Source organism: Hydra vulgaris, chromosome 11, assembly GCF_038396675.1.
Source record: "Hydra vulgaris chromosome 11, alternate assembly HydraT2T_AEP".
NCBI classification, from domain to species: Eukaryota; Metazoa; Cnidaria; class Hydrozoa; order Anthoathecata; family Hydridae; genus Hydra; species Hydra vulgaris.
In genome coordinates this window covers 36,355,706-36,375,000 of record NC_088930.1, presented here as the reverse complement: position 1 = coordinate 36,375,000, position 19,295 = coordinate 36,355,706, and the positions used below count along the sequence as shown (strand labels likewise).

The following is a 19,295-nucleotide window of genomic DNA, read 5'->3' as shown; positions in this document are numbered from 1 at the left end:
ACTGCTTTAAAGTCTTAAAAAAGCAACAAACACATTATTTTTTTTTTTTTTTTGTAAAAGTATACCAAAAACATTGTTTAAAGTTTTACTAAAACCCTATTGAAAATTTAGTTCAACAAGAGATGTTATTAAAACAACTATTTTGTAACTCGAGTTCTGCGCTTTTAAATATTTGAATTTGAACAAAAAGAACGAACAATGCAAAGGTATCATTGATGTTTTATTTAGTACTAAGATTAAAAAATTTTTACTACAGACAATTACGAATTTTAAGGCTTTTTCTAATTAAATAAAGGAAAGTCCCCATTCGTAAAAGTGTAAAACAGCGAGATTTAAGTGAGAAAATTTAAAAACAAACGTTACTGCAAATAGTATCTTAATACAAATTTTCTTATTAATTTATTGATAAACTTATAAAAGAAAATAAAAATGTTATGCTTATGGGTGACTTCAGCATTCATCTTCTTAATTATGAAAACTCGCCTAAAATATCATTTTTCATTAATAATGTGTGCTCAAATGCTTTTTTTTCCTTACATTTCATTGCCAACAAGAGTCAATCTAAATTCAAAAACTCTTATAGATAACATTTTCATTAATTTTCAATCTAACAACATTATATCAGTTAATCTAATAATTTCCATCTCAGATCATTTAGCACAATTTGTACAAATCCCAAGTTTTCACTCCGAATATTCAACAGAAAAGATATACAGAAGGTATTATCAAAGGTTCAACAATGATGCTTTTCTAGATGATATTAAGAGTATTCCTTGGTCCCAACAAAATAAAAGAAGAAGACGACCCTAATCAATCTGTTAAATTATTCATGCAAACTTTTGAAACTATTCTTAATATACAAAAGACAAATTAAATGTAAAAGTAAGCCGTGGATAACTCAAGGCCTTTTGTCAAGTCAATTAAAGCAAAGGATAATCTGTACACAAAATTTTTCAATCATTCGTCAACTATAATAAAAGAAAGAAAATTTTACTTATTTAAAGCATACAGAAATAAAAACAGTATTAACAATTAAAAACAACTTACATAATATGAAAAATACATGGAAAGAAATTAGAGAAATAATTAATATTAACTACAGTTTCACATAAAAGCAGTCTATTAAACTTATAATCAATAACAACTTAATTATCGATAATAAAACTCTTGCTAATTCATTTAATGGTTATTTTTTTAAATAATATCAGTGAATGTTTCCGAAATAATTGAACTGTGCAACTTTTTTGATACCTTTAATTGCTTTCATAATTACAACACGGATTTAGACATAACCATTCTACTACACATGCACTAATTGATTTTACAGAAACTTTAAGAAATGACCTGCAAAAAGCATTCGGCACAGAATATCCCGATGTTCTTCTTGCCAAATTACAATACTATGGTGAACGTGGAATTTCACTTAAATGGTTTAAATCCTACTTAACTTTTAGGTATTTGCAATATCTTTTTTATTTGATATATAAACTGAACCAAACAGGAATAAACCTTTTTTTTAGGCACCAATTCAATCTCCTTAGATTTCCAGCCAATTATAACTAAGTATATAAATTTTTGCTTTTAGAGAAACCGTGCCATTGGGGTAAAGTTGGACAAGTGTGAGTTTAAGTGGGACAAACAAATTTAAAACAACACTTTGACGCAAATATTAAATAGAAACTGATAAAATCATAAAATCACCTAATCGACATAAAAATGTTCAAGAGCTTTCACCAATCGAAATAATTAAATGGCGACGGGAAGAAGCAGTAAAAATATTTCTTTTTTCTGCCCCACTTTACCCCGATATAAACACTTTTTAAAAGTACATTTCAAAATTAGGGCTTTTAGCGCACGCATGTAAACAAAGCAATTTCTGCTAAATAGAGGGGAAGAAATTTAATCATTTACATTAAATACCAAATTTAATCATTTACATTAAATATGCATGTATATATGTATTTATGTGTGTATGTGTGCTTGTATAAGTATAGATATATTTAAATATACCATTGTTATAATTATCAATGTTTTATAGACGGGTTTAAATGTTTACGTTTTTTGCTGGCAGTATAGAAAAAACAAAATATTGTATGCCAGATAACTGTTGTGCTGTTGGTTGTAGTAATGTTAGAACAAATTATGATGATATCAAAAGAAGCTTCTACAGAATACCAGATAAAAACAAGTCGAGAAACGCAAAGTATGGCTATTAGCAATTCGAAGAAAAAACTGGTCTTAAAAATCCATAGAATTGCTAGACTTTGCAGTGATCGTTTTATTTCTGGTAAATACTTACAAATTTTTTTATTTTGTTTTTATTAATTTTTTTTTATATATACTTTGAATAAGCATTGGATATAGAGCATTGGATATAGAGCATAAATCAAATATTCTTTTTGTTAAATTGTCCTCTTGTTTCAGATTTGGTTTATTATAGGAAAAAAGCCTGACAATCCTTTATATTCTGACTCTGTACCAAGCATTTTTAATTATAAAAATGTTCCAGAAAATGTTTTAAGCCAAAAAAAGATCGTTTTAAACGTGCTCAGAAAAAAAAAACACAAGTTTTTATTAGTTTAGATTCTCCAGTAAAAAACAACATGGAACTATTAACTTTTCAAAAAGGTAAATACCTTTATAATTAAATTTGTTTTATTTGCATACAGTTAATCTTGATAATCTTTTGTTATATTCACATCACAGAAATTATAATTTTTTTCTAATTTAGATTCTCCAGCAAAAAACAATATGGAACCATTAACTTTTGAAAAAGGTACATATTTTTTAATTCAATTTTCGCATTTGCTTTTATTTGATCTTATTAATAACTTGTTATAATCACATCTATAAATGCTTTTATATTTTATGTAACAAAAAGTAAATAACGCAAATCTAAATATTGCAGCATATAAAATATAATTAAATGATATTTTATTACCTGCATTATTTACTTTTTGTAGCTTTTGTAGCTTATAAGCTACTTGTTATACTTTATTAAAGTATTTACAAAGATCTATATAAGTATTTACAAAGATTATGTCAATGAATAAAAATAAGATAAATAAGATTACTGTTTACAATTAAATTTAAATAATTATTATAAGTACAATATTCTTAACAATAAACTTATTATTTACTTCATTTCTATTTTCCTCTGATTTCAAAGTTATTTTTTATGTAACTTTATCTACAGTAACATTCATCTTTAGGTACACAGATTGAATGTAATCAAATTTCAATCAAATTTGAAAGCCTTCAAAAAGAACTTATGGAAAGAAATTTGGAGCTATATCAATTGCGTGATAAAATTACAAAATTGGAGTCACGCAAGTTTTCATACAAAAATATTTCAAAAAGCAATGCAAAGGTTCAATTTTACACTGGTATAAGAGCAGAAAACTTTATCTGGCTATTTGAAAGAATTAAAAACCATGTCAAAAGCTATTCAAAAAAAATATCCTTAGAAAACCATTTATTGTTAGTTTTATTGCGATTACGTAGAGGATTATTTATAAAATATCTTGCTTTCAGGTTTTCATTAAATTATATTTTGGGATCAAAAATATTTAGATGTTGGATTGTTGTTATAGCATCCAGACTTAAATTTTTAATAAACTGGCCTGACTGAATTACAATGAGAAAAGTTTTACCTCGTTATTTTTATAATTTCTGTAGTTGTATTTCAATTATTGATTGCTTTGAAATATTTGTAAAAAGATCCCTAGGACTAAACTCTAGGGCTCAGTCTTGGTCATCGTATAAAAATAGTAATACAATTAAATATCTTATAAGTATCACCCCAACAGGTTCTGTAAGTTTCTGTTCTGAAGGCTGGGGTGGCCGTGTTTCTGATAAACAGATTACAATACAGTCAGGTTTTCTCAACATGCTTGAAACTGGTGATCTTATTCTAGCAGACCGAGATTTCCGAATTGAACAAGGAGTCGCAACAAAAGGTGCAATATTAAAAGTATCAGCTTTCACAAAAGGAAGAAGTCAGCTCTCTGCTAAAGAAGCAGATAAATCTAGGCAACATGCTAATGTAAGAATTCACGTAGAGCGAGTTATTAAACGTTTGAAAAAATTTTAAATTTTAAATGTTAAATTACCTATAAGTCAAGTTGATTTATTAGATAACATAGTTTTTACTATTTGTGGACTTGTAAATATGAGTAATAGTGTTGTTGCTTAACTGAAAAACTGGAAAAAAGTTTATTTTATTTTTATTTTTGATTCTTGTTTTGTATCCTTGCAAGTTGGGCAAACCCATGATTTTTTGGGTGCATGTTTTATACTGACACACGAGTAGTGGTACCATTCAATTTTGCAGTTTGGACTATCACATGCAATCATTGGATAAAAACTTGGTTTTTATCCAATGATTTTTTCAGTACAGTTTCAGACAGTATTTTTTCTCTTCTAACTCATTTTTTGGATCTTTCTTTCTGCATAATAGTTCTGGAAGTATCACTTCTATGAAAACGCTTTTCAATTTTTCCAGTAATGTTTTACAAAAACTGTCATCTATTTCGACTCTCAATAAAAATGTATCTCCTTTTTTAAGTCCATTACTCCATACAAAAATGTCACAATAAGTTCTATCTGTTACAAACATCTGATGCTGCATTTGATAGTAATATTTATGTTCTTTTAACATGTTGCCATAGATATCAATTGGACTTCCTTTATCCTCTTTCCATCTATCAAGACCATTCCTAAATTTAAATGGGAATTTAATTTCTAAAACTCCAGCTCCATGGCATTTACATTCAACAAAGCCATCAGGACTTGCTCCTAAAAATGGATTTTCAATATTAATGTACAATATAGCACCAGTCAAGTGAAAATCTTTGTGCTCTGTTGCTAATAAAGTGTTGTAGCACTTCCTGGCGTGTTCCTCATTTTATTTACCGTAGTTTAAAGAAGGTAAGTTTGGGATTTGTTTATACTGCATTATTTCATAAATAAAGTTTAATGAAGGGTTTTCAATATCAGTGCAAAATGCTTGTTTTGATATTGAAGCTGTAATGCGACCTGCTCTATGTAAGTACCAAATTTTATTATTACTTTGTGTCATAGTAACCAGAGCAAGTTGCTCAAATTGTTTTTGATAACTAAACTTTTTATACTCACTAAAACGCTGTTTTGAAATATTTTTAACTTCATCTAAGGACTTATTAACAATTGATAGATCGTATAAATAGGTTAAGGGCTCTGGCAAACTTGTGCGGTCATCTTCATCAGCTGAATCCGTTTCACTATTATAACTAGTGCTTGATAACCAGCTTATACATGTAAACACTGCTGCTTTTGGTGAAATCTTAAAAAGATATTCTAAATCTTTTTTATCTTCTTGTGAAATCGGGGCACCGTGGTGTGTTGTGAATCCTTTTAGCATGTAGTTAGCAGGTGGCTCTATACATGGCACTTTTGCATTATATTTTGGTCGCTTGAGGTTCATATACTTCAATGGGACTGGTTCAGGCTTAGTTCTTGATTTGTTCCAATTGCACAGCTTACTTGTGCATACTATTTCCTCATTTAGTTACAGTTGAACACAAGCTTGTAATTTGAACAATAGAGCAGCAAGATGACTACAGGCTGAACCAAGTCTGGCCATACAGGAGCAATACCCGGTCAAAATCCAGCCCTTTTTATGCAGTGCAACCCAAACGTTGTAGTCCTCGTGTCTTTGTCCTTACCGCTGACTTGGTAGAACCTATGAACAACCATAGCTTAAAAAAAAAAAAGTAAATAGTTACTAAATAATTTCTTTTATACATTACCTTAGTTTTCAAGTAACAGTAGTCAGTGTTTTTGATTTTATGATAAAAAACATAATGAACATGCCCAAAACAAAGAAGTTGTATGCTTCTAAAGACTTATACGTTCTTATATTCTCTCTGGTGAATGAACTAGGTGTGTCAATAAGGTAGATTTGTATATCACCAAGTGATATATTAGGGAGCAATGTCACATTGTTTTGCCAGTTATCAATTGATAATGAATCTGGCAAGACCAAACCGTTTCCAAGAGTTAATTTTTCTTTGTATTTTACTTGCTCTTCATTATTAAGAGTTAGAAAATATTTTGATTTATTCCACATAATAAATTTTTTTGAAGCTACTTAAATAATATATATAATATTTATTATAGTATAATAAATTATTATACAAAATAATATATAGAATATACTAAATTTAAATTTTATATTAGCAGAATGAAACTTTTGTTATGCGGTTGTTTATGTTTATTTTCTATACCGCCGAAACCGCGTGGGACTGGGAAAAAAAAACAAAACGCGTCATCACGCAACCCGTCTATTTAATGTTATTATTATTAATAACTTTATTTTTATTAATATCATTACTTTTATTAAGGCCATTATTTTTATCAATACCATTATTTTTACTGTTATTAATACCATTTTTATTATCATAGTTATGATTTTTAGAGTTGTTATTATTTTATTCTTATGTTATTTTTCATTATTATTAGGTGTTTACGCATCATTGGTAATTATACTATTTGTAAACATCCTTGAATTGTAAAATCATGTAATTCAGAATATATTGATTGATTGATTTATTGATTTATTGGTTTATATCTAGCAATGACCAATAATTGGCAAAGTGTGATTTCTGCAATACGATTTGCGTGTGCGTTTCATTTTATTTTTACTTATTAAAGAAATGCTAAATTATTTAACTAAATACTACTGCGTCCCGCTTGTTTAAAAACTCACAATAGCAAATCGCACAAGTTATAAGGAACAAAGTTAAAAAAGATTTCGTTCTTTGCTTTTTTCTTTTGTTTTTTTATCAAATTATAATTTCTCTTTTTGTTTTAAACGTTTGTTTGAAATTTTTTTAATTTTTAAAAAAATAGAAATTAAAAAATAAAATTAAACATTTTTTTTTTAAAGATAAGTAACAGAGAATTACTCATAGTCTCTGTAGATAATTCTTAAGAATACTCTTAACTCAAATATAAATCTTTTATATTAAGGGTGAGTTTTTTTTTGCTAGAAGCCAAAAAAAACTCATAGCGATCTTATTCACCCATCTTTTAGTACTAAGTTATGTATTTTAATATCATGTTATATTTTTAATGAAGTTATATATTTGAGTTAAAAAAAAATCTAATTTTGACCAAATATTTAAAGAAATATATATATATATATATATATATATATATATATATATATATATGTATATATATTTATATATATATATATATATATATATATATATATATATATATATTTGAAAAAATGTACCTACCACGGTACGGCACTCACATGGCGACTAGTAACTACTAGTACAGAAAATTGGTGTATTAAAATAATACGTAGTATCCTTGTCTAACCAAGTCAGTGCGTATCACAATCACGGACGCGTTTCGCCCTCTGGGACTCATCAGCGTGATGATGTGATACCAAAGGTGTGTAAACACACCAGGTCAGGTTCTTGGCAGATCAATGATACTTGTTGTGCTAACAATCCATACACAGAATTGTATAAACCTAAATTTTTGAAAAAATGTACCAACCACGGTACGGCACTCACATGACGACTAGGGCAGGTCGATTTTGGAATCAGGGGTTTGGTAATAAAGAGATTTGATTAATAGGTGAAAAAAATGTGCTTGGTAAAATTTTTTTTGTTTTAATGAAGTTTAAGTTGAGCTAAAATGATTTTAAATATTGGTATATTTAATTAAAAATTTTTTTGCAACGCCATCTTTATCACTTACATTTTTATACAAATTAAAGATTGCCGCACTTACGCAAAATAAACAAATGTTATAATTGTGTGGGGAAAAGAAAGTTTTGTGGACAAAAAATAATGTTTTCAAACAAGCGTAAAACACGAAGTTGCACAAAAAGCAAGTTTGGTGGAAGTCCTAACCCTCTTGCAAATACAGAACCACCCACAAACAGACAGATTATTCAAGATTTTTATTTTCTTAACAATACCTATCCAAGTTATTGCTTTAGCGTAATTGTAAAACTGATAGCTGAAAAAGTAATCATGATTGGGAAAAAAGTTAACCGTCGGCTACCATTAATGTCCACATATTGTGTCGAAAAAAAAGTTGGAGTACTTCTAAACTTATCCAGGTTAATTAACCGAAGAAAATGCAAAGTATTAATAGAGAAAAACACTTCTAAAAAATTGGATAGGCTTTTTGATATCACTTCCTGCACATGTGACCTTAAAGTTGTACTTTGTAATGATAAAAATATCAAATGTAGTCAAGATAATTGTCCTAATACTCATATTTTATGCACATGTAGTCCAGATAAAAAAGTACTATGTTATTTTTAATAATAGATAAATAAAATAAAAGTTTTTTTTTAAATAAAATGAACACAAGTATATTACTAGAGTGATAAAGTTTAATACTATGAAATTCATATGCAATTTCTCAATATTATCAAATAATATTTAGGTTCCTGTAGAAGAAAGGTTATATTTAAAAACCAGAGAGATAAGTCAGGTCCTAAAGGATCATTTCAACTTGGCTCAGTTGATTGTGAAAGGTCTAGAAAAAGATCTTTAAAGAAACATAAAACTGAACATAAAAATATGGAACAATCATTACAACAAGAAACATTTAATTTACTTCCAGAAATAGTATTATCAGAATCTGATTCAGAATCTGTTATTTCTAGCTCAAGTGAGGTAATTAACTAATAAATCGAAATTTAGTTCATTGTTACATTTTTTAAATTTGCTTTCTTTTTTTTAACATATCACTTTTTTATATAAAATTTTTTTGTTAATTAACTTTATAACTTTTCTTTTAGATATGGGAGCCTGCAAGAAGTCCATCAGGAATTTACAATCTTTGGAAGTTTCCAAAGTTTGCTATTGAGTTGATCAGAAACGATATAGGAAGTTCGATTGGAGCTGCATTAGGGAATGCTCTTTTGCTCGATCTATCAGGACTGTTTAATGATCCAGCAATTATATCAAGTTTAGTTTTAAACAAATCCAAAATAGACAGACAAAAAAAGTCAGTTAAAGTATTGTCAGACTTAAAATCCTTTGAAAATAACAGAGAGTTTGTTTGCCTTTGTGTTGATGGTAAAATTGATAATGAAACTTTAGTTATAAGAGAAATAAAAAGAGAAGATGGTGAGGTTGTGTTAAAGAGATTAACAGAGAAAGAACATCAAATGACTGTGACTAAAGAACTTCTCCCTAACCTTTACAGTGGGGAGTATCTTACTCACAAAGTTTTACCTCTTGTTGGAGCAACAGGAAAAAAGCAAGCTCAGTGCCTATACGAAGTTCTTGAAGAGTATGATTCTTTAAACACTCTAAAAGCAGTTTTGGCAGACAATACTTCCACAAACACAGGTCATAAAGCAGGAATGGTTGTGGAGTTAGAGAAAAAACTAGGACGAAAACTTCATACTATAGGCTGCAATCTTCATCAGAATGAGCTTCCCTTTAGATCTTTGTTTAAAAAAATTGATGGAGTAACTAATTCACCAAACCATTTTGCTGGACCTTTAGGTAAAATGGCAAATATCAATAATGAGCTTAATTTAGTTGTTAATTATGGTGTTATTAAGTCTCCAATTATTGTTTTAGAAAAAGAAATTTTAGATGATTTAAGTAGTGACCAGAGGCTTTTATATGAATATTGCATTGCAATTGCCACTGGAAATATGAGTGTTAAATATTCAAGTTGGAAAATTGGTCCCCTTAATCATTCACGTTGGTTAACATTGGCAATACGGTTGATGTCTTTATATGTCCGAGTACTAGTTCCTGATTCTAAATTAATTATTTTGGTAACCTATATTGTCCAAGTCTATGTTCCTACATGGTTCCTCCATAAGAAGAGCAATAAGTTACACGAAGCTCCATCAGTTATATATTTTATGATTAACCAAATCAAGCTCCAAGGAAAAGAGGTGCAAGATATTTGCTTAGCAAACTTAAGGTTCAATACTTTTTGCCTACTTCCTGAGAATATTTTGTACTCAATGTTAAAGTCAGAGGAAATATATATAAGATCAATAGCAATGCAGAGATTACTTGATATTAGAAATCGTAATAAAGATGGCCAAGTTATAAACAGAATTAATAAAATTCCAGAAATTAACATTGATGCTCATATATGGTATGAGCTCATAAACATTTTTGATGAAGACATAGATGAACCAGCAACAACTCAAGATATTACTGATGAAGAGATAGTAGAAAAGTTATAGGAAAAGTTATATATGGAGAAAAAATTGACCTCACAGGTCTTCCTTCACATTCACAGAGTGTTGAGAGATCTGTACAACTTGTTTCTATGGCTTTTCGTACTGTTTTTGGAAAGGAAGCACGTCATAAGCATATTTTAGCAAAAATTCTAAGCAAAAAACATAGAAAGAGTTTTATGTCTAAACGTTATTACGGTGAGACATATGATGATATTTTTTGTTAATTTAAAAACTAATTTATTGCTACTTGTACATGTAAAATTAAACTTTAATAAAAATGTATAATAATTTTTGAGTTAGTCATTACCTCGCGTGGTTCTTAATAAATAAAAAGATCTGAATGCAATTTTTTTTATGGAATCTTTTATATAATTTAAAATTTTGACAGTTATTTCAAAGGTTTTTAATAATCGTTATTAAAATTTAACTTATCTGAAATAATTAAGATAGTTTTCTATTTTACAAATATTCTATTATATAACCCAGGCGTCGGCAACCTATTTAAGGTTGAGGGGTTTTTCATTAAATAGTTAAAATAAATATTCATTAAATAATTTTAAAAAAAGAGCCGCAGGATTACAGTTTTAGACCCCTGATATAACCATTAAACAAATTTTCAACATTTTAAAATTGCGTTTTTTTTATAAAATCCGGACCAGAATTTACAAAAGATTTTTGTTAAAGTATGAATATCTAACTTAGAAAAAAAAAATATTTTTTTGACTTAGAGTACTTTATTTTGTTTTTCTTTATTTCTAAGTAACTGTCAGTCCTTTTGCTTTTTATTTGTTTTATTTTATTAATAAATTAGTTGGGTCCTGAATTTATAATACAATGCCGCAGTAAATGTTGCGCGGAAAGCCTTAGGACCCAACTTCAAAGCTAAAATCGCTCATGAAGAAACTATTTTAATTTCATAAAATTTTCCAGGATGTGTTTTTGGACTGTTTAGAAATTATCTCCATAATGCCAAACACTGAAATCGAAAAAAAGTTTCAATTCGACCTGCCCTAATGACGACTAGTAACTACTAGTACAGAAAATTGGTGTATATAAATAATACGTAGTATCATTGTCTAACCAAGTCAGTGCGTATCACAATCACGGACGCGTTTCGCCCTCTGGAGCTCATCAGCGTGATGATGTGATACCGAAGGTGTGTAAACAATCCGTGATTGTGATACGCACTTACTTGGTTAGACAATGATACTACGTATTATTTATATACACCAATTTTCTGTACTAGTAATTACTAGTCGTCATGTGAATGCCGTACCGTGGTTGGTACATTTTTTCAAATATTTAGGTTTATACAATTCTGTGTATGGATTGTTAGCACCACAAGTATCATTGATCTGCCAAGAACCTGAGCTGGTGTGTTTACACCTTCGGTACCACATCATCGCGCTGATAAGTCCCAGAGGGCGAAACGCGTCCGTGATTATGAGACGCACTGGCTTGGTTAGACAATGATACTACGTACTAATTATATATATATATATATATATATATATATATATATATATATATATAATCTATGACTTAAGACTTCATATATTTTATTTTTTGAATTATTTCAATTTAATAGTTTTTTCAACACGCAACATAAATCCAAACAATCATTTTGATGTCATTAAATAATTAAGATTTAAAAACAGGCGATAAAAGGAAAAACTATTTTATTTTTCCTTTCTTATTCAAGAGTATTTGTTTAATAAAAATAGAAAAAAGCATTAATAAAATTGGGGGAAAATGCTAAAGATCACAGATGGGGCAAAGTGTAAAAACTGACTGTAAACTGTTTAGAAAACATGATAAAAGTAGATTGGAAGTATGTTATACTTATATATTTGATATGCTAACTTAAACACAGTCGCAAGAGTTTAAAAAAAACAAAATATTTTTACTATTTTAAATTCTTACATACACTGAACTATAGGTCTACGTTAAAAATTGAGTTATAAAAGTGTATTATAAGACTCTATCTGATCTACCCAAGTCAGCTTGCTGAACAATTTCAAGACTTTTTGAAGTTAATTATTTAATTTCACTGATAAGCGCGCAAGCGCACAGCAGCAGTTCTAACATAAGTGCGAAACAGTTGCGAAAACTCTCACAAGTGCGAATCCGTATTAGTGCGAAATAGCCTAAGTACACCAATAGAATTTGCAAACATTGGCATAAGTGTGAACTGTCATAAGCGCAGAGCAGTTTTAAAAACTGGCATGGGTGCATACTGGCATAAGTGCTAATTGGCATAAGTGCACCGAAAGAATTTCTTTTATCGCACTTATGCCAATTTTTTTGACGCTTATAAACCAATTCACGCATATTGTAGAAAAAAATAACACAGTATTTATGTGTTTATAAAAAGCTTAACACACTAATTTCAAAAAAACTTATTGCAAACAAAAACATGCTTGCAGAATAATATTTGGGGCAAACAGGAATGCCCATTGCGAACTTCTCTTAGGTCAGCTTGGAGCTTTAAATATTTATAATATTAATATTCATCAAGTAATGTTAATTATGTTTAAAGCAAAACGTGGTTTATCTCCAGTAACATTTCAATCTTACTTTAATAAAATCTCTCATAAATATCCTACTAAATTTTCAGTGAACAACTTTGTTATTCCCACAAACCATCTTAAATTAGGCTCGTACCAAATTCAATATCGGGGACCTTTTGTTTGGAAAAATTTGCTTCATATTTTTAATGAAAAACAGGACTTTGATTTAAGCACTTTGGAAAGTTTTAACGCTGATTCAAAACAGCATTTACTAAACATGGACTTCGATATACTCGATTTCAAATATCTTTTTTAAAAACAATTTTAAAGTTTTGAATTAAAAAGTCATCTAATTTAGAGTAGTTGTTTTTTTTACTAACTTTTTTCTTTTTTTGTTTAAAGTTTTTATTGATATTTATTATTCAGCCCTATATTCTTATTTATGTTGGATTATGTTTAATAAAACTTAACGCAATTTTTGTTTAATAACTTTCACGACTATCTCACTTTTGTATTATTTTTTTATTTATTTTTAAATTATTCCGCTGGAAGATTGTTAGAAAAAAAATTTTATTGCTGAAGTTTTCAAGGTACTTATACTGTTTTATTTTATTACTTATTAGTAATCTAAATACGTTTGAAAACAACAAGGTAACGGCGCTCGGTGATAAGACAAGTCTGTCTTTTTCTTGCTCCGGCCAGGGTTTTCTATTATTGTAATTTCTTTTTTGTAATTTTTAAGAAAAGGAAAAATGAAAATAAAAGAAAAGTTATTTTGAAGAGTAGTTGTAAACAAGTTCATTTTTTTTTTGCTTACAATTAATGTTAACTTGTTCATTTAAGCCATTTATATATGTTCTTTTTGTGTTTGTTTTAGTCATACTTTTAAAATAAAAGTTAACGGTAAAAAAAGGGGGAGAAATGGTTAGATAAGTCTGTTGTTAAGGTACCTTTTTTTAAGTCAATGTTAAAAAATATTAGTTGTTAGGATGTTATCAATTAGAGTAACTAATTTTGGTAAGACGATTTATCAAAGGAATGGCTCTCATTTCAAAAATTCAATTACAAAATTTTTTTTAACTTTACAATCAGCGGAAGCAATTCATATTGAAGTCCCCTACAAAAAAAAATCTTTTTCTTTTCAAGGATGCCTTTTTTAAAAAGGTTTTGTTCAAAATACATCCTCATATTTATGGCCACATCTTCAACAGGCCTAAAACAATAGCTTTGTAAAAAAATAAGTCTTTATTGCCATCAGAAACGCGCAATCCGTATAATCAAATATGCAAATTGCTTCTCTCATCCGAAGGCTTCGAATCAAAGCATTAATTTGTTGAAATGAGAACTCTAGTTATATATGAGTTAAATGTATTTAATATTTTATGTTTTGTATGCATGTGAATAAATAACTCATCCCTAGCCGTTTTCAAAGATCTTTTTACTTTTAAATCAGTAAATATATTTTGAGAAATATTCACTTTTTAAATGAACCTTTTTGTCAAACAAACTTTAATCAATTTTGTATTACCTATCGACTTTGGAATAAAACTATTTTGCCAAATTTTAATTTTGAAGTACCTAATACTTTTTGCCTTTTTAAAAATAAACTGAAAAACCTCATTCTTTCATTAGATAATATATTAAGTTATTACTAGTAATAAAAATTAAAAATATACTTTGGTCTACTTTTTTATTGTTTATATATCTGTTTACGTTTATAGAAGTTTATTCCTACTTTTTTTATTTATTGTTCTTATATTTTTTAATTCATAAGTTGGTTTACTCCTGTATGAAATTCTGATGAGAAGATCCTCTTGATCTTGTTTCAGATACTATTAATTTTGTAAAAGTTAATTTATTTTTGTTTATTTTCCTCGTTAAGTGCTTATTAAGGTTCTGACGAAAAGACCATCGCAATCTTCTTTCAGATACTTTGTTTACATTTGTTATATTTTCTATCATTGTAAGTTTATATTATTGTAAATATAAAATATGGGCATATAATTAATTTATTTTCACATTTACATTACGACCTCATATTTCCGATTTCATATTTACTTTACTATCAAAATGATCGTCTTGTAAATGTGATCGTAAAACGTATAGCATGAAGCTATTAGTTTTATTAGTACTAATAATTTTTGTTACTTATGGTTTAAAAATGGGATCAATTGTTTTTATTTGGGTTAGTATTATTATTAACTCAAATGAGAACGTAAATCAATTAATTTAAAGTTAAAATAAATTCTAGATTATACTGAAGTTTTTCAATACAAAGGTAACACAGTTGCATTACAGAAAGTTTTTAATCACTTCATCATTAGTAATGGTTTTATGTTTTGATGCCATATGTTTTATTTTTCTCTTTGGAATTAAATTCCATAGGCGCGGTTTTCAGAATAAGATAGAAAAGTCATTTTTTTAAATATAAAATCATCTTAATTTTAAATTTGTATTTAGATGAATATTTATGATCAATTACAAAAAATTGCTTTTCAAAATATATTCGGAGCGTGCTATTTTTTTGCATTAATCGTAAGTTTCGAAAATGGTTTAATAAATGAGCATCAAGCACTTCAACTTGCATGAATAACGGTGTGGCGTATTTATCAAAATTGTATACTATTCCACACGCTTGCTTTTATATTATGTATATTCTTTAGAGCATGTGCTTACTTAACTTATATTATAATGGATAGTGTAACAGTGAATAAATGATCGATAAATTTTAGATAAGTTTTGACGTCTGTGTTTTATGAGCCGATTGTCTTGAAGATTTTATTTGTAACAAGTAATACGAAGCTTTTGTATAAAAGACTGCTTTATTAACTAATTGATACCTATTCTGTGTTGAAAATAATTTTAGAGCATCTACCTTGTTATCGCATCAATTCTTTTGTTTGAGTTAGGTGTGTGAGTTATTTATTTCCTGAAAAACCGATTCTGACTCTCACAACCCAAGGAAATGCAAAAAATAGAATGATTGCAATGCAACAAAGGTACCTCAGCATTTCACCTAGTACATCTGTTTTCTGAATGCGTTTTCTCGGGTTGTGGGAGTCGTCCTGACTTCAACTACCCGAGAAAACCCAAAGCATTTGACCTAGTACATCTGATTTTTTTTCATTAAATGCTCCTTAGCTTATAGGATTTTTAAGTAATTTTTTTGTGCTACACTATTTGCATCCCCTTCCACTATATCATGTTTCAATTATGCGCTTGACAGCGACAAAAGTCAAAACTTCCTAGCCTGGATTGAGGAAGAAAAAGTAAGTAAAACTGCTTTATAGTTCCAAATAAATGTAACAGAATTCACAGCAGCTGATGAAGTTTATATAATCTTTGATATTTAACTTTCAGACTCTTGTACATTTATAAGTTAACATAAACTAGGGTAGCTTTGACCGATTTTACACTTTAACGTCGAGTGCATGAAAACCACAAAAGTTATTTCCTCAAACACCGAGCACCGTTAAAAGTGCATGGGTATGATAATTAAAACTATTTGTCTCATAACTGAAAATTAACCACTTTAAGTATTTTTTAGAGGGTTTAAATGGTAGGCAAAACTCACCTCGCGTGTTAAAGTGACTTTGCGTTAACCCAGTAAAAAGGAACTAAATGATGCATTGAATCTATAAAAATAGCAATGTTAAGGTAAAAAAAAAAAAAAATTTAATTTTGTAAATTTTCAAAAATTTAGTAAATTCAAAAGTTTACGAATAGGTTTTAAGAAAGATTTTGTGACAAAACTTACATAAAAAGTATAAAAAATGTAGGTTTTACAAATTCAACTAGTTGATTTTGTCTAAATAGTATTTTGATATACGTCTAAAGTCATATAATTCCACAGAAAAGCCGTGGAATTATTTATATCAACAGAAAAGCATTTTTTTTTGTAGATATAAATAATGGCTATCCATCATGCTTTTTGAGATATGCGTGTTAAACCATATCTTTGATACTGGTATGGATATTTTGTATTTTGAAGCTGGTTATCTTTGATTTAATGAACAGTTTTTAAATTTTTAATGCGTTATGGTGTACCTTTTATAAAGAACAGACTTTCAGCTTACATAATTTTTTATAAACTCTTGGCATATCCAAACTAATTACTGATATAATTTTACAATTATACGGATTTAGTATTGAGCTTCTAATACAAAATATGAATTTTTATTATGACAACGCATAAATATCCTAATCTTTACAATTAATCATTAAAATTATTATATAACATTTTTTTAGTACTACATTTGGTATTTTGAGCCTGAGAAAAGTTAGCTTAGATTGTAGGCCAAAGGCATCCCATTTTTTTTTGAGCTCCAGTTGCAAAAATTTTATAAGCCTTAAAGCTTCCAGAACAAGATAGAATTAAACACTCATAACTAAAAATTAATTTTTTGCATATTTTTGAAATACCTTTACTAGGTACTGATGGGAGCGTAAAAGTTTGCACGACTAGAATAATACGAATTTTAGGTGGTCGTAGCAAAGTGCTGTTTGTAAGAATACCATGAAGAATTATAAGTTATAAATAAGTTAGACTAAATAACCGAAATACCTTAGGATGCTAAGTATATTATTGAAACAAAATATTCAACTTGGGCCGAAGCCCCCATTTTACGCGATATTCTATTCTCTTTTTTTACTTTGTTTAATTTCGGTTAGATAAAAAGACAAGCGCAATTTGCGAAGTAGTTGCATTTTAAAAAATAAATTGAAGATTTATATTTCGCTATATAATAGCTAGTTTGATGCTTTTTAAAACAAAATGTCAAATACTGAGTTGTGGCTTCTGGAAAGGGATGCGAAACAAATATGTTTTAAAATATTGAAAAAAGATTTACTGCCTCTAAAATAGTGCCGCCTAAGGCAGCCCACCCAATCACTCCACCGTTGCCAGGCCACTGATTATACCTGGAACTTTTTAGTTTTTAATTTAGATGATATTAATTTGTAATTTTTACGTTTGAATTTATTCAACATAATTTGTCAGAAAACTCTTAAACTGCTCTCCTAATGATTTTATGAAAAAGAGATTAAAAGTATGACTATCAATTCTAAGTACGAAGATCTTGCTAAGAAACTTATACTGAATAAGTAATTACGTTTGACATAATGTTTTAGCTTTTTTATGTTGGTATTTACATTTCTTATGATTATATGTTGTATAATACCTTTTATATTTTGTATAATATTTTATTTTTTGTTGCTTGTTTGTTTATTTGTTCTTCATTACATTTTAAAAATTTCTTTACTTTTTCATTAAAACTTAAAAGCTAAAATATAATAGTATAAATAATTACAAGTAAAGATATTAAACTTATTTTAAAAAAAACGCGAAAAAAAGAAATAATTTACCGTAAATTTTTTTATAAAGGGACAAATACCCTTAAATACTAAAATAACACATTTAACAGAAATAACACATATGACCAAAATAAAAAACTTAATAGTAAATATTATAACTGACATTAACAATAAAAAAGAAATGTAAAATGGTAGCTATGAAAACAAACGAAAACAACTTTTTGCTTGTTTATTTTTTATTATTATTATACTTTGATGATAATAATGAAAAATAAACAAGCAAGAAGTTAATGATAATGCAACTATTATTAATAGTTGTAGTAATCATAAATAAAAAAAAAAGAGTATATTTTAAATATTAGGTGAAAATCATGTCAATAAGTTAGAACAAAATTATTCTCAGAATCTTTTTAATTGATTTTTTTTAAGAATAAGAAAAGACGATAAAGGTGTTTGAAGTTGTAGTTTTTGAATGAGCAAAGAAGTAATGTAACTTCGCAAAACTGGTCCAAATGTGTAAATTTAAATCACCGCCTTTTGATAAATGTTGAAATCAAAAAAACCCTAAAACTTTCGTGTCTTAAATAGTGATATCTTTTTATCTATTTTTGTATTATTTACTAATTTCTTGTTTGTAAGTAAAACCAGCTAAAGTAAAATGCTCTGGTGCCATTTTAAGTTTTTAATAAATTTAAACTACAGGCTTCATACCAATATAAATAATGAGGTTTCAATAAACACTCAAATATGATTTTTCATAATAAAAATTTACGTCGCTCTATAATAAAGATTTAATAACTTACAAAAAATCGTATGTCTGCATATAAAAAGAAACATAATATTTGGTGGCAAATAGTATATAAATCCTAATCTCTTTTTGAAACAGTGATTCTGAAAAACAACTCAAAATGTACATACTCTATATTGCTACGCGCGTTGCTATGAACATTTTTTTAAAACAGTTTTAAAATGAAAATATTATGCAAAAACTTATTAAGAAACTTATTATTAATGCAGATTAGAAACCTGCATCAAATTTTGAGCAATATTAGTTAAAAAAAATTTAATTTTTGAAAAATTAAGAACTCAATCTGTCTGTCTTTAATTTGCTTTTAAAAGTCTAGTTTTCAAAAAATTATCAACTAAATTTTGGTTAAAAATCTGCATCAGAAAAGAATTAAGAACACAAATTGATTTGAAAACATTAAAGTGTAGTTTTTAAAATTAAAAAATTGGTGTAG

At 27.9% G+C, this 19,295-nt stretch overlaps 2 protein-coding genes across 2 annotated transcripts; both read left to right on the top strand.

Annotated features, from left to right (window-relative positions):
* The first annotated feature begins 1,207 nt into the window (after positions 1 to 1,207).
* Positions 1,208 to 5,041, top strand: LOC136087253 (uncharacterized). The gene is made up of 3 exons (XM_065809715.1): positions 1,208 to 2,628; positions 2,732 to 2,776; positions 3,213 to 5,041. The coding sequence occupies exons 1-3, from the start codon at positions 2,604 to 2,606 to the stop codon at positions 3,629 to 3,631; spliced, it is 489 nt and encodes a 162-aa protein (XP_065665787.1). The 5' UTR covers positions 1,208 to 2,603; the 3' UTR covers positions 3,632 to 5,041.
* Positions 5,042 to 8,420: 3,379 nt separating this feature from the next.
* LOC136087252 (uncharacterized) lies at positions 8,421 to 10,348 on the top strand. Its single transcript, XM_065809714.1, has 2 exons — positions 8,421 to 8,690; positions 8,816 to 10,348. The coding sequence occupies exons 1-2, from the start codon at positions 8,595 to 8,597 to the stop codon at positions 10,232 to 10,234; spliced, it is 1,515 nt and encodes a 504-aa protein (XP_065665786.1). The 5' UTR covers positions 8,421 to 8,594; the 3' UTR covers positions 10,235 to 10,348.
* Positions 10,349 to 19,295: the final 8,947 nt, after the last annotated feature.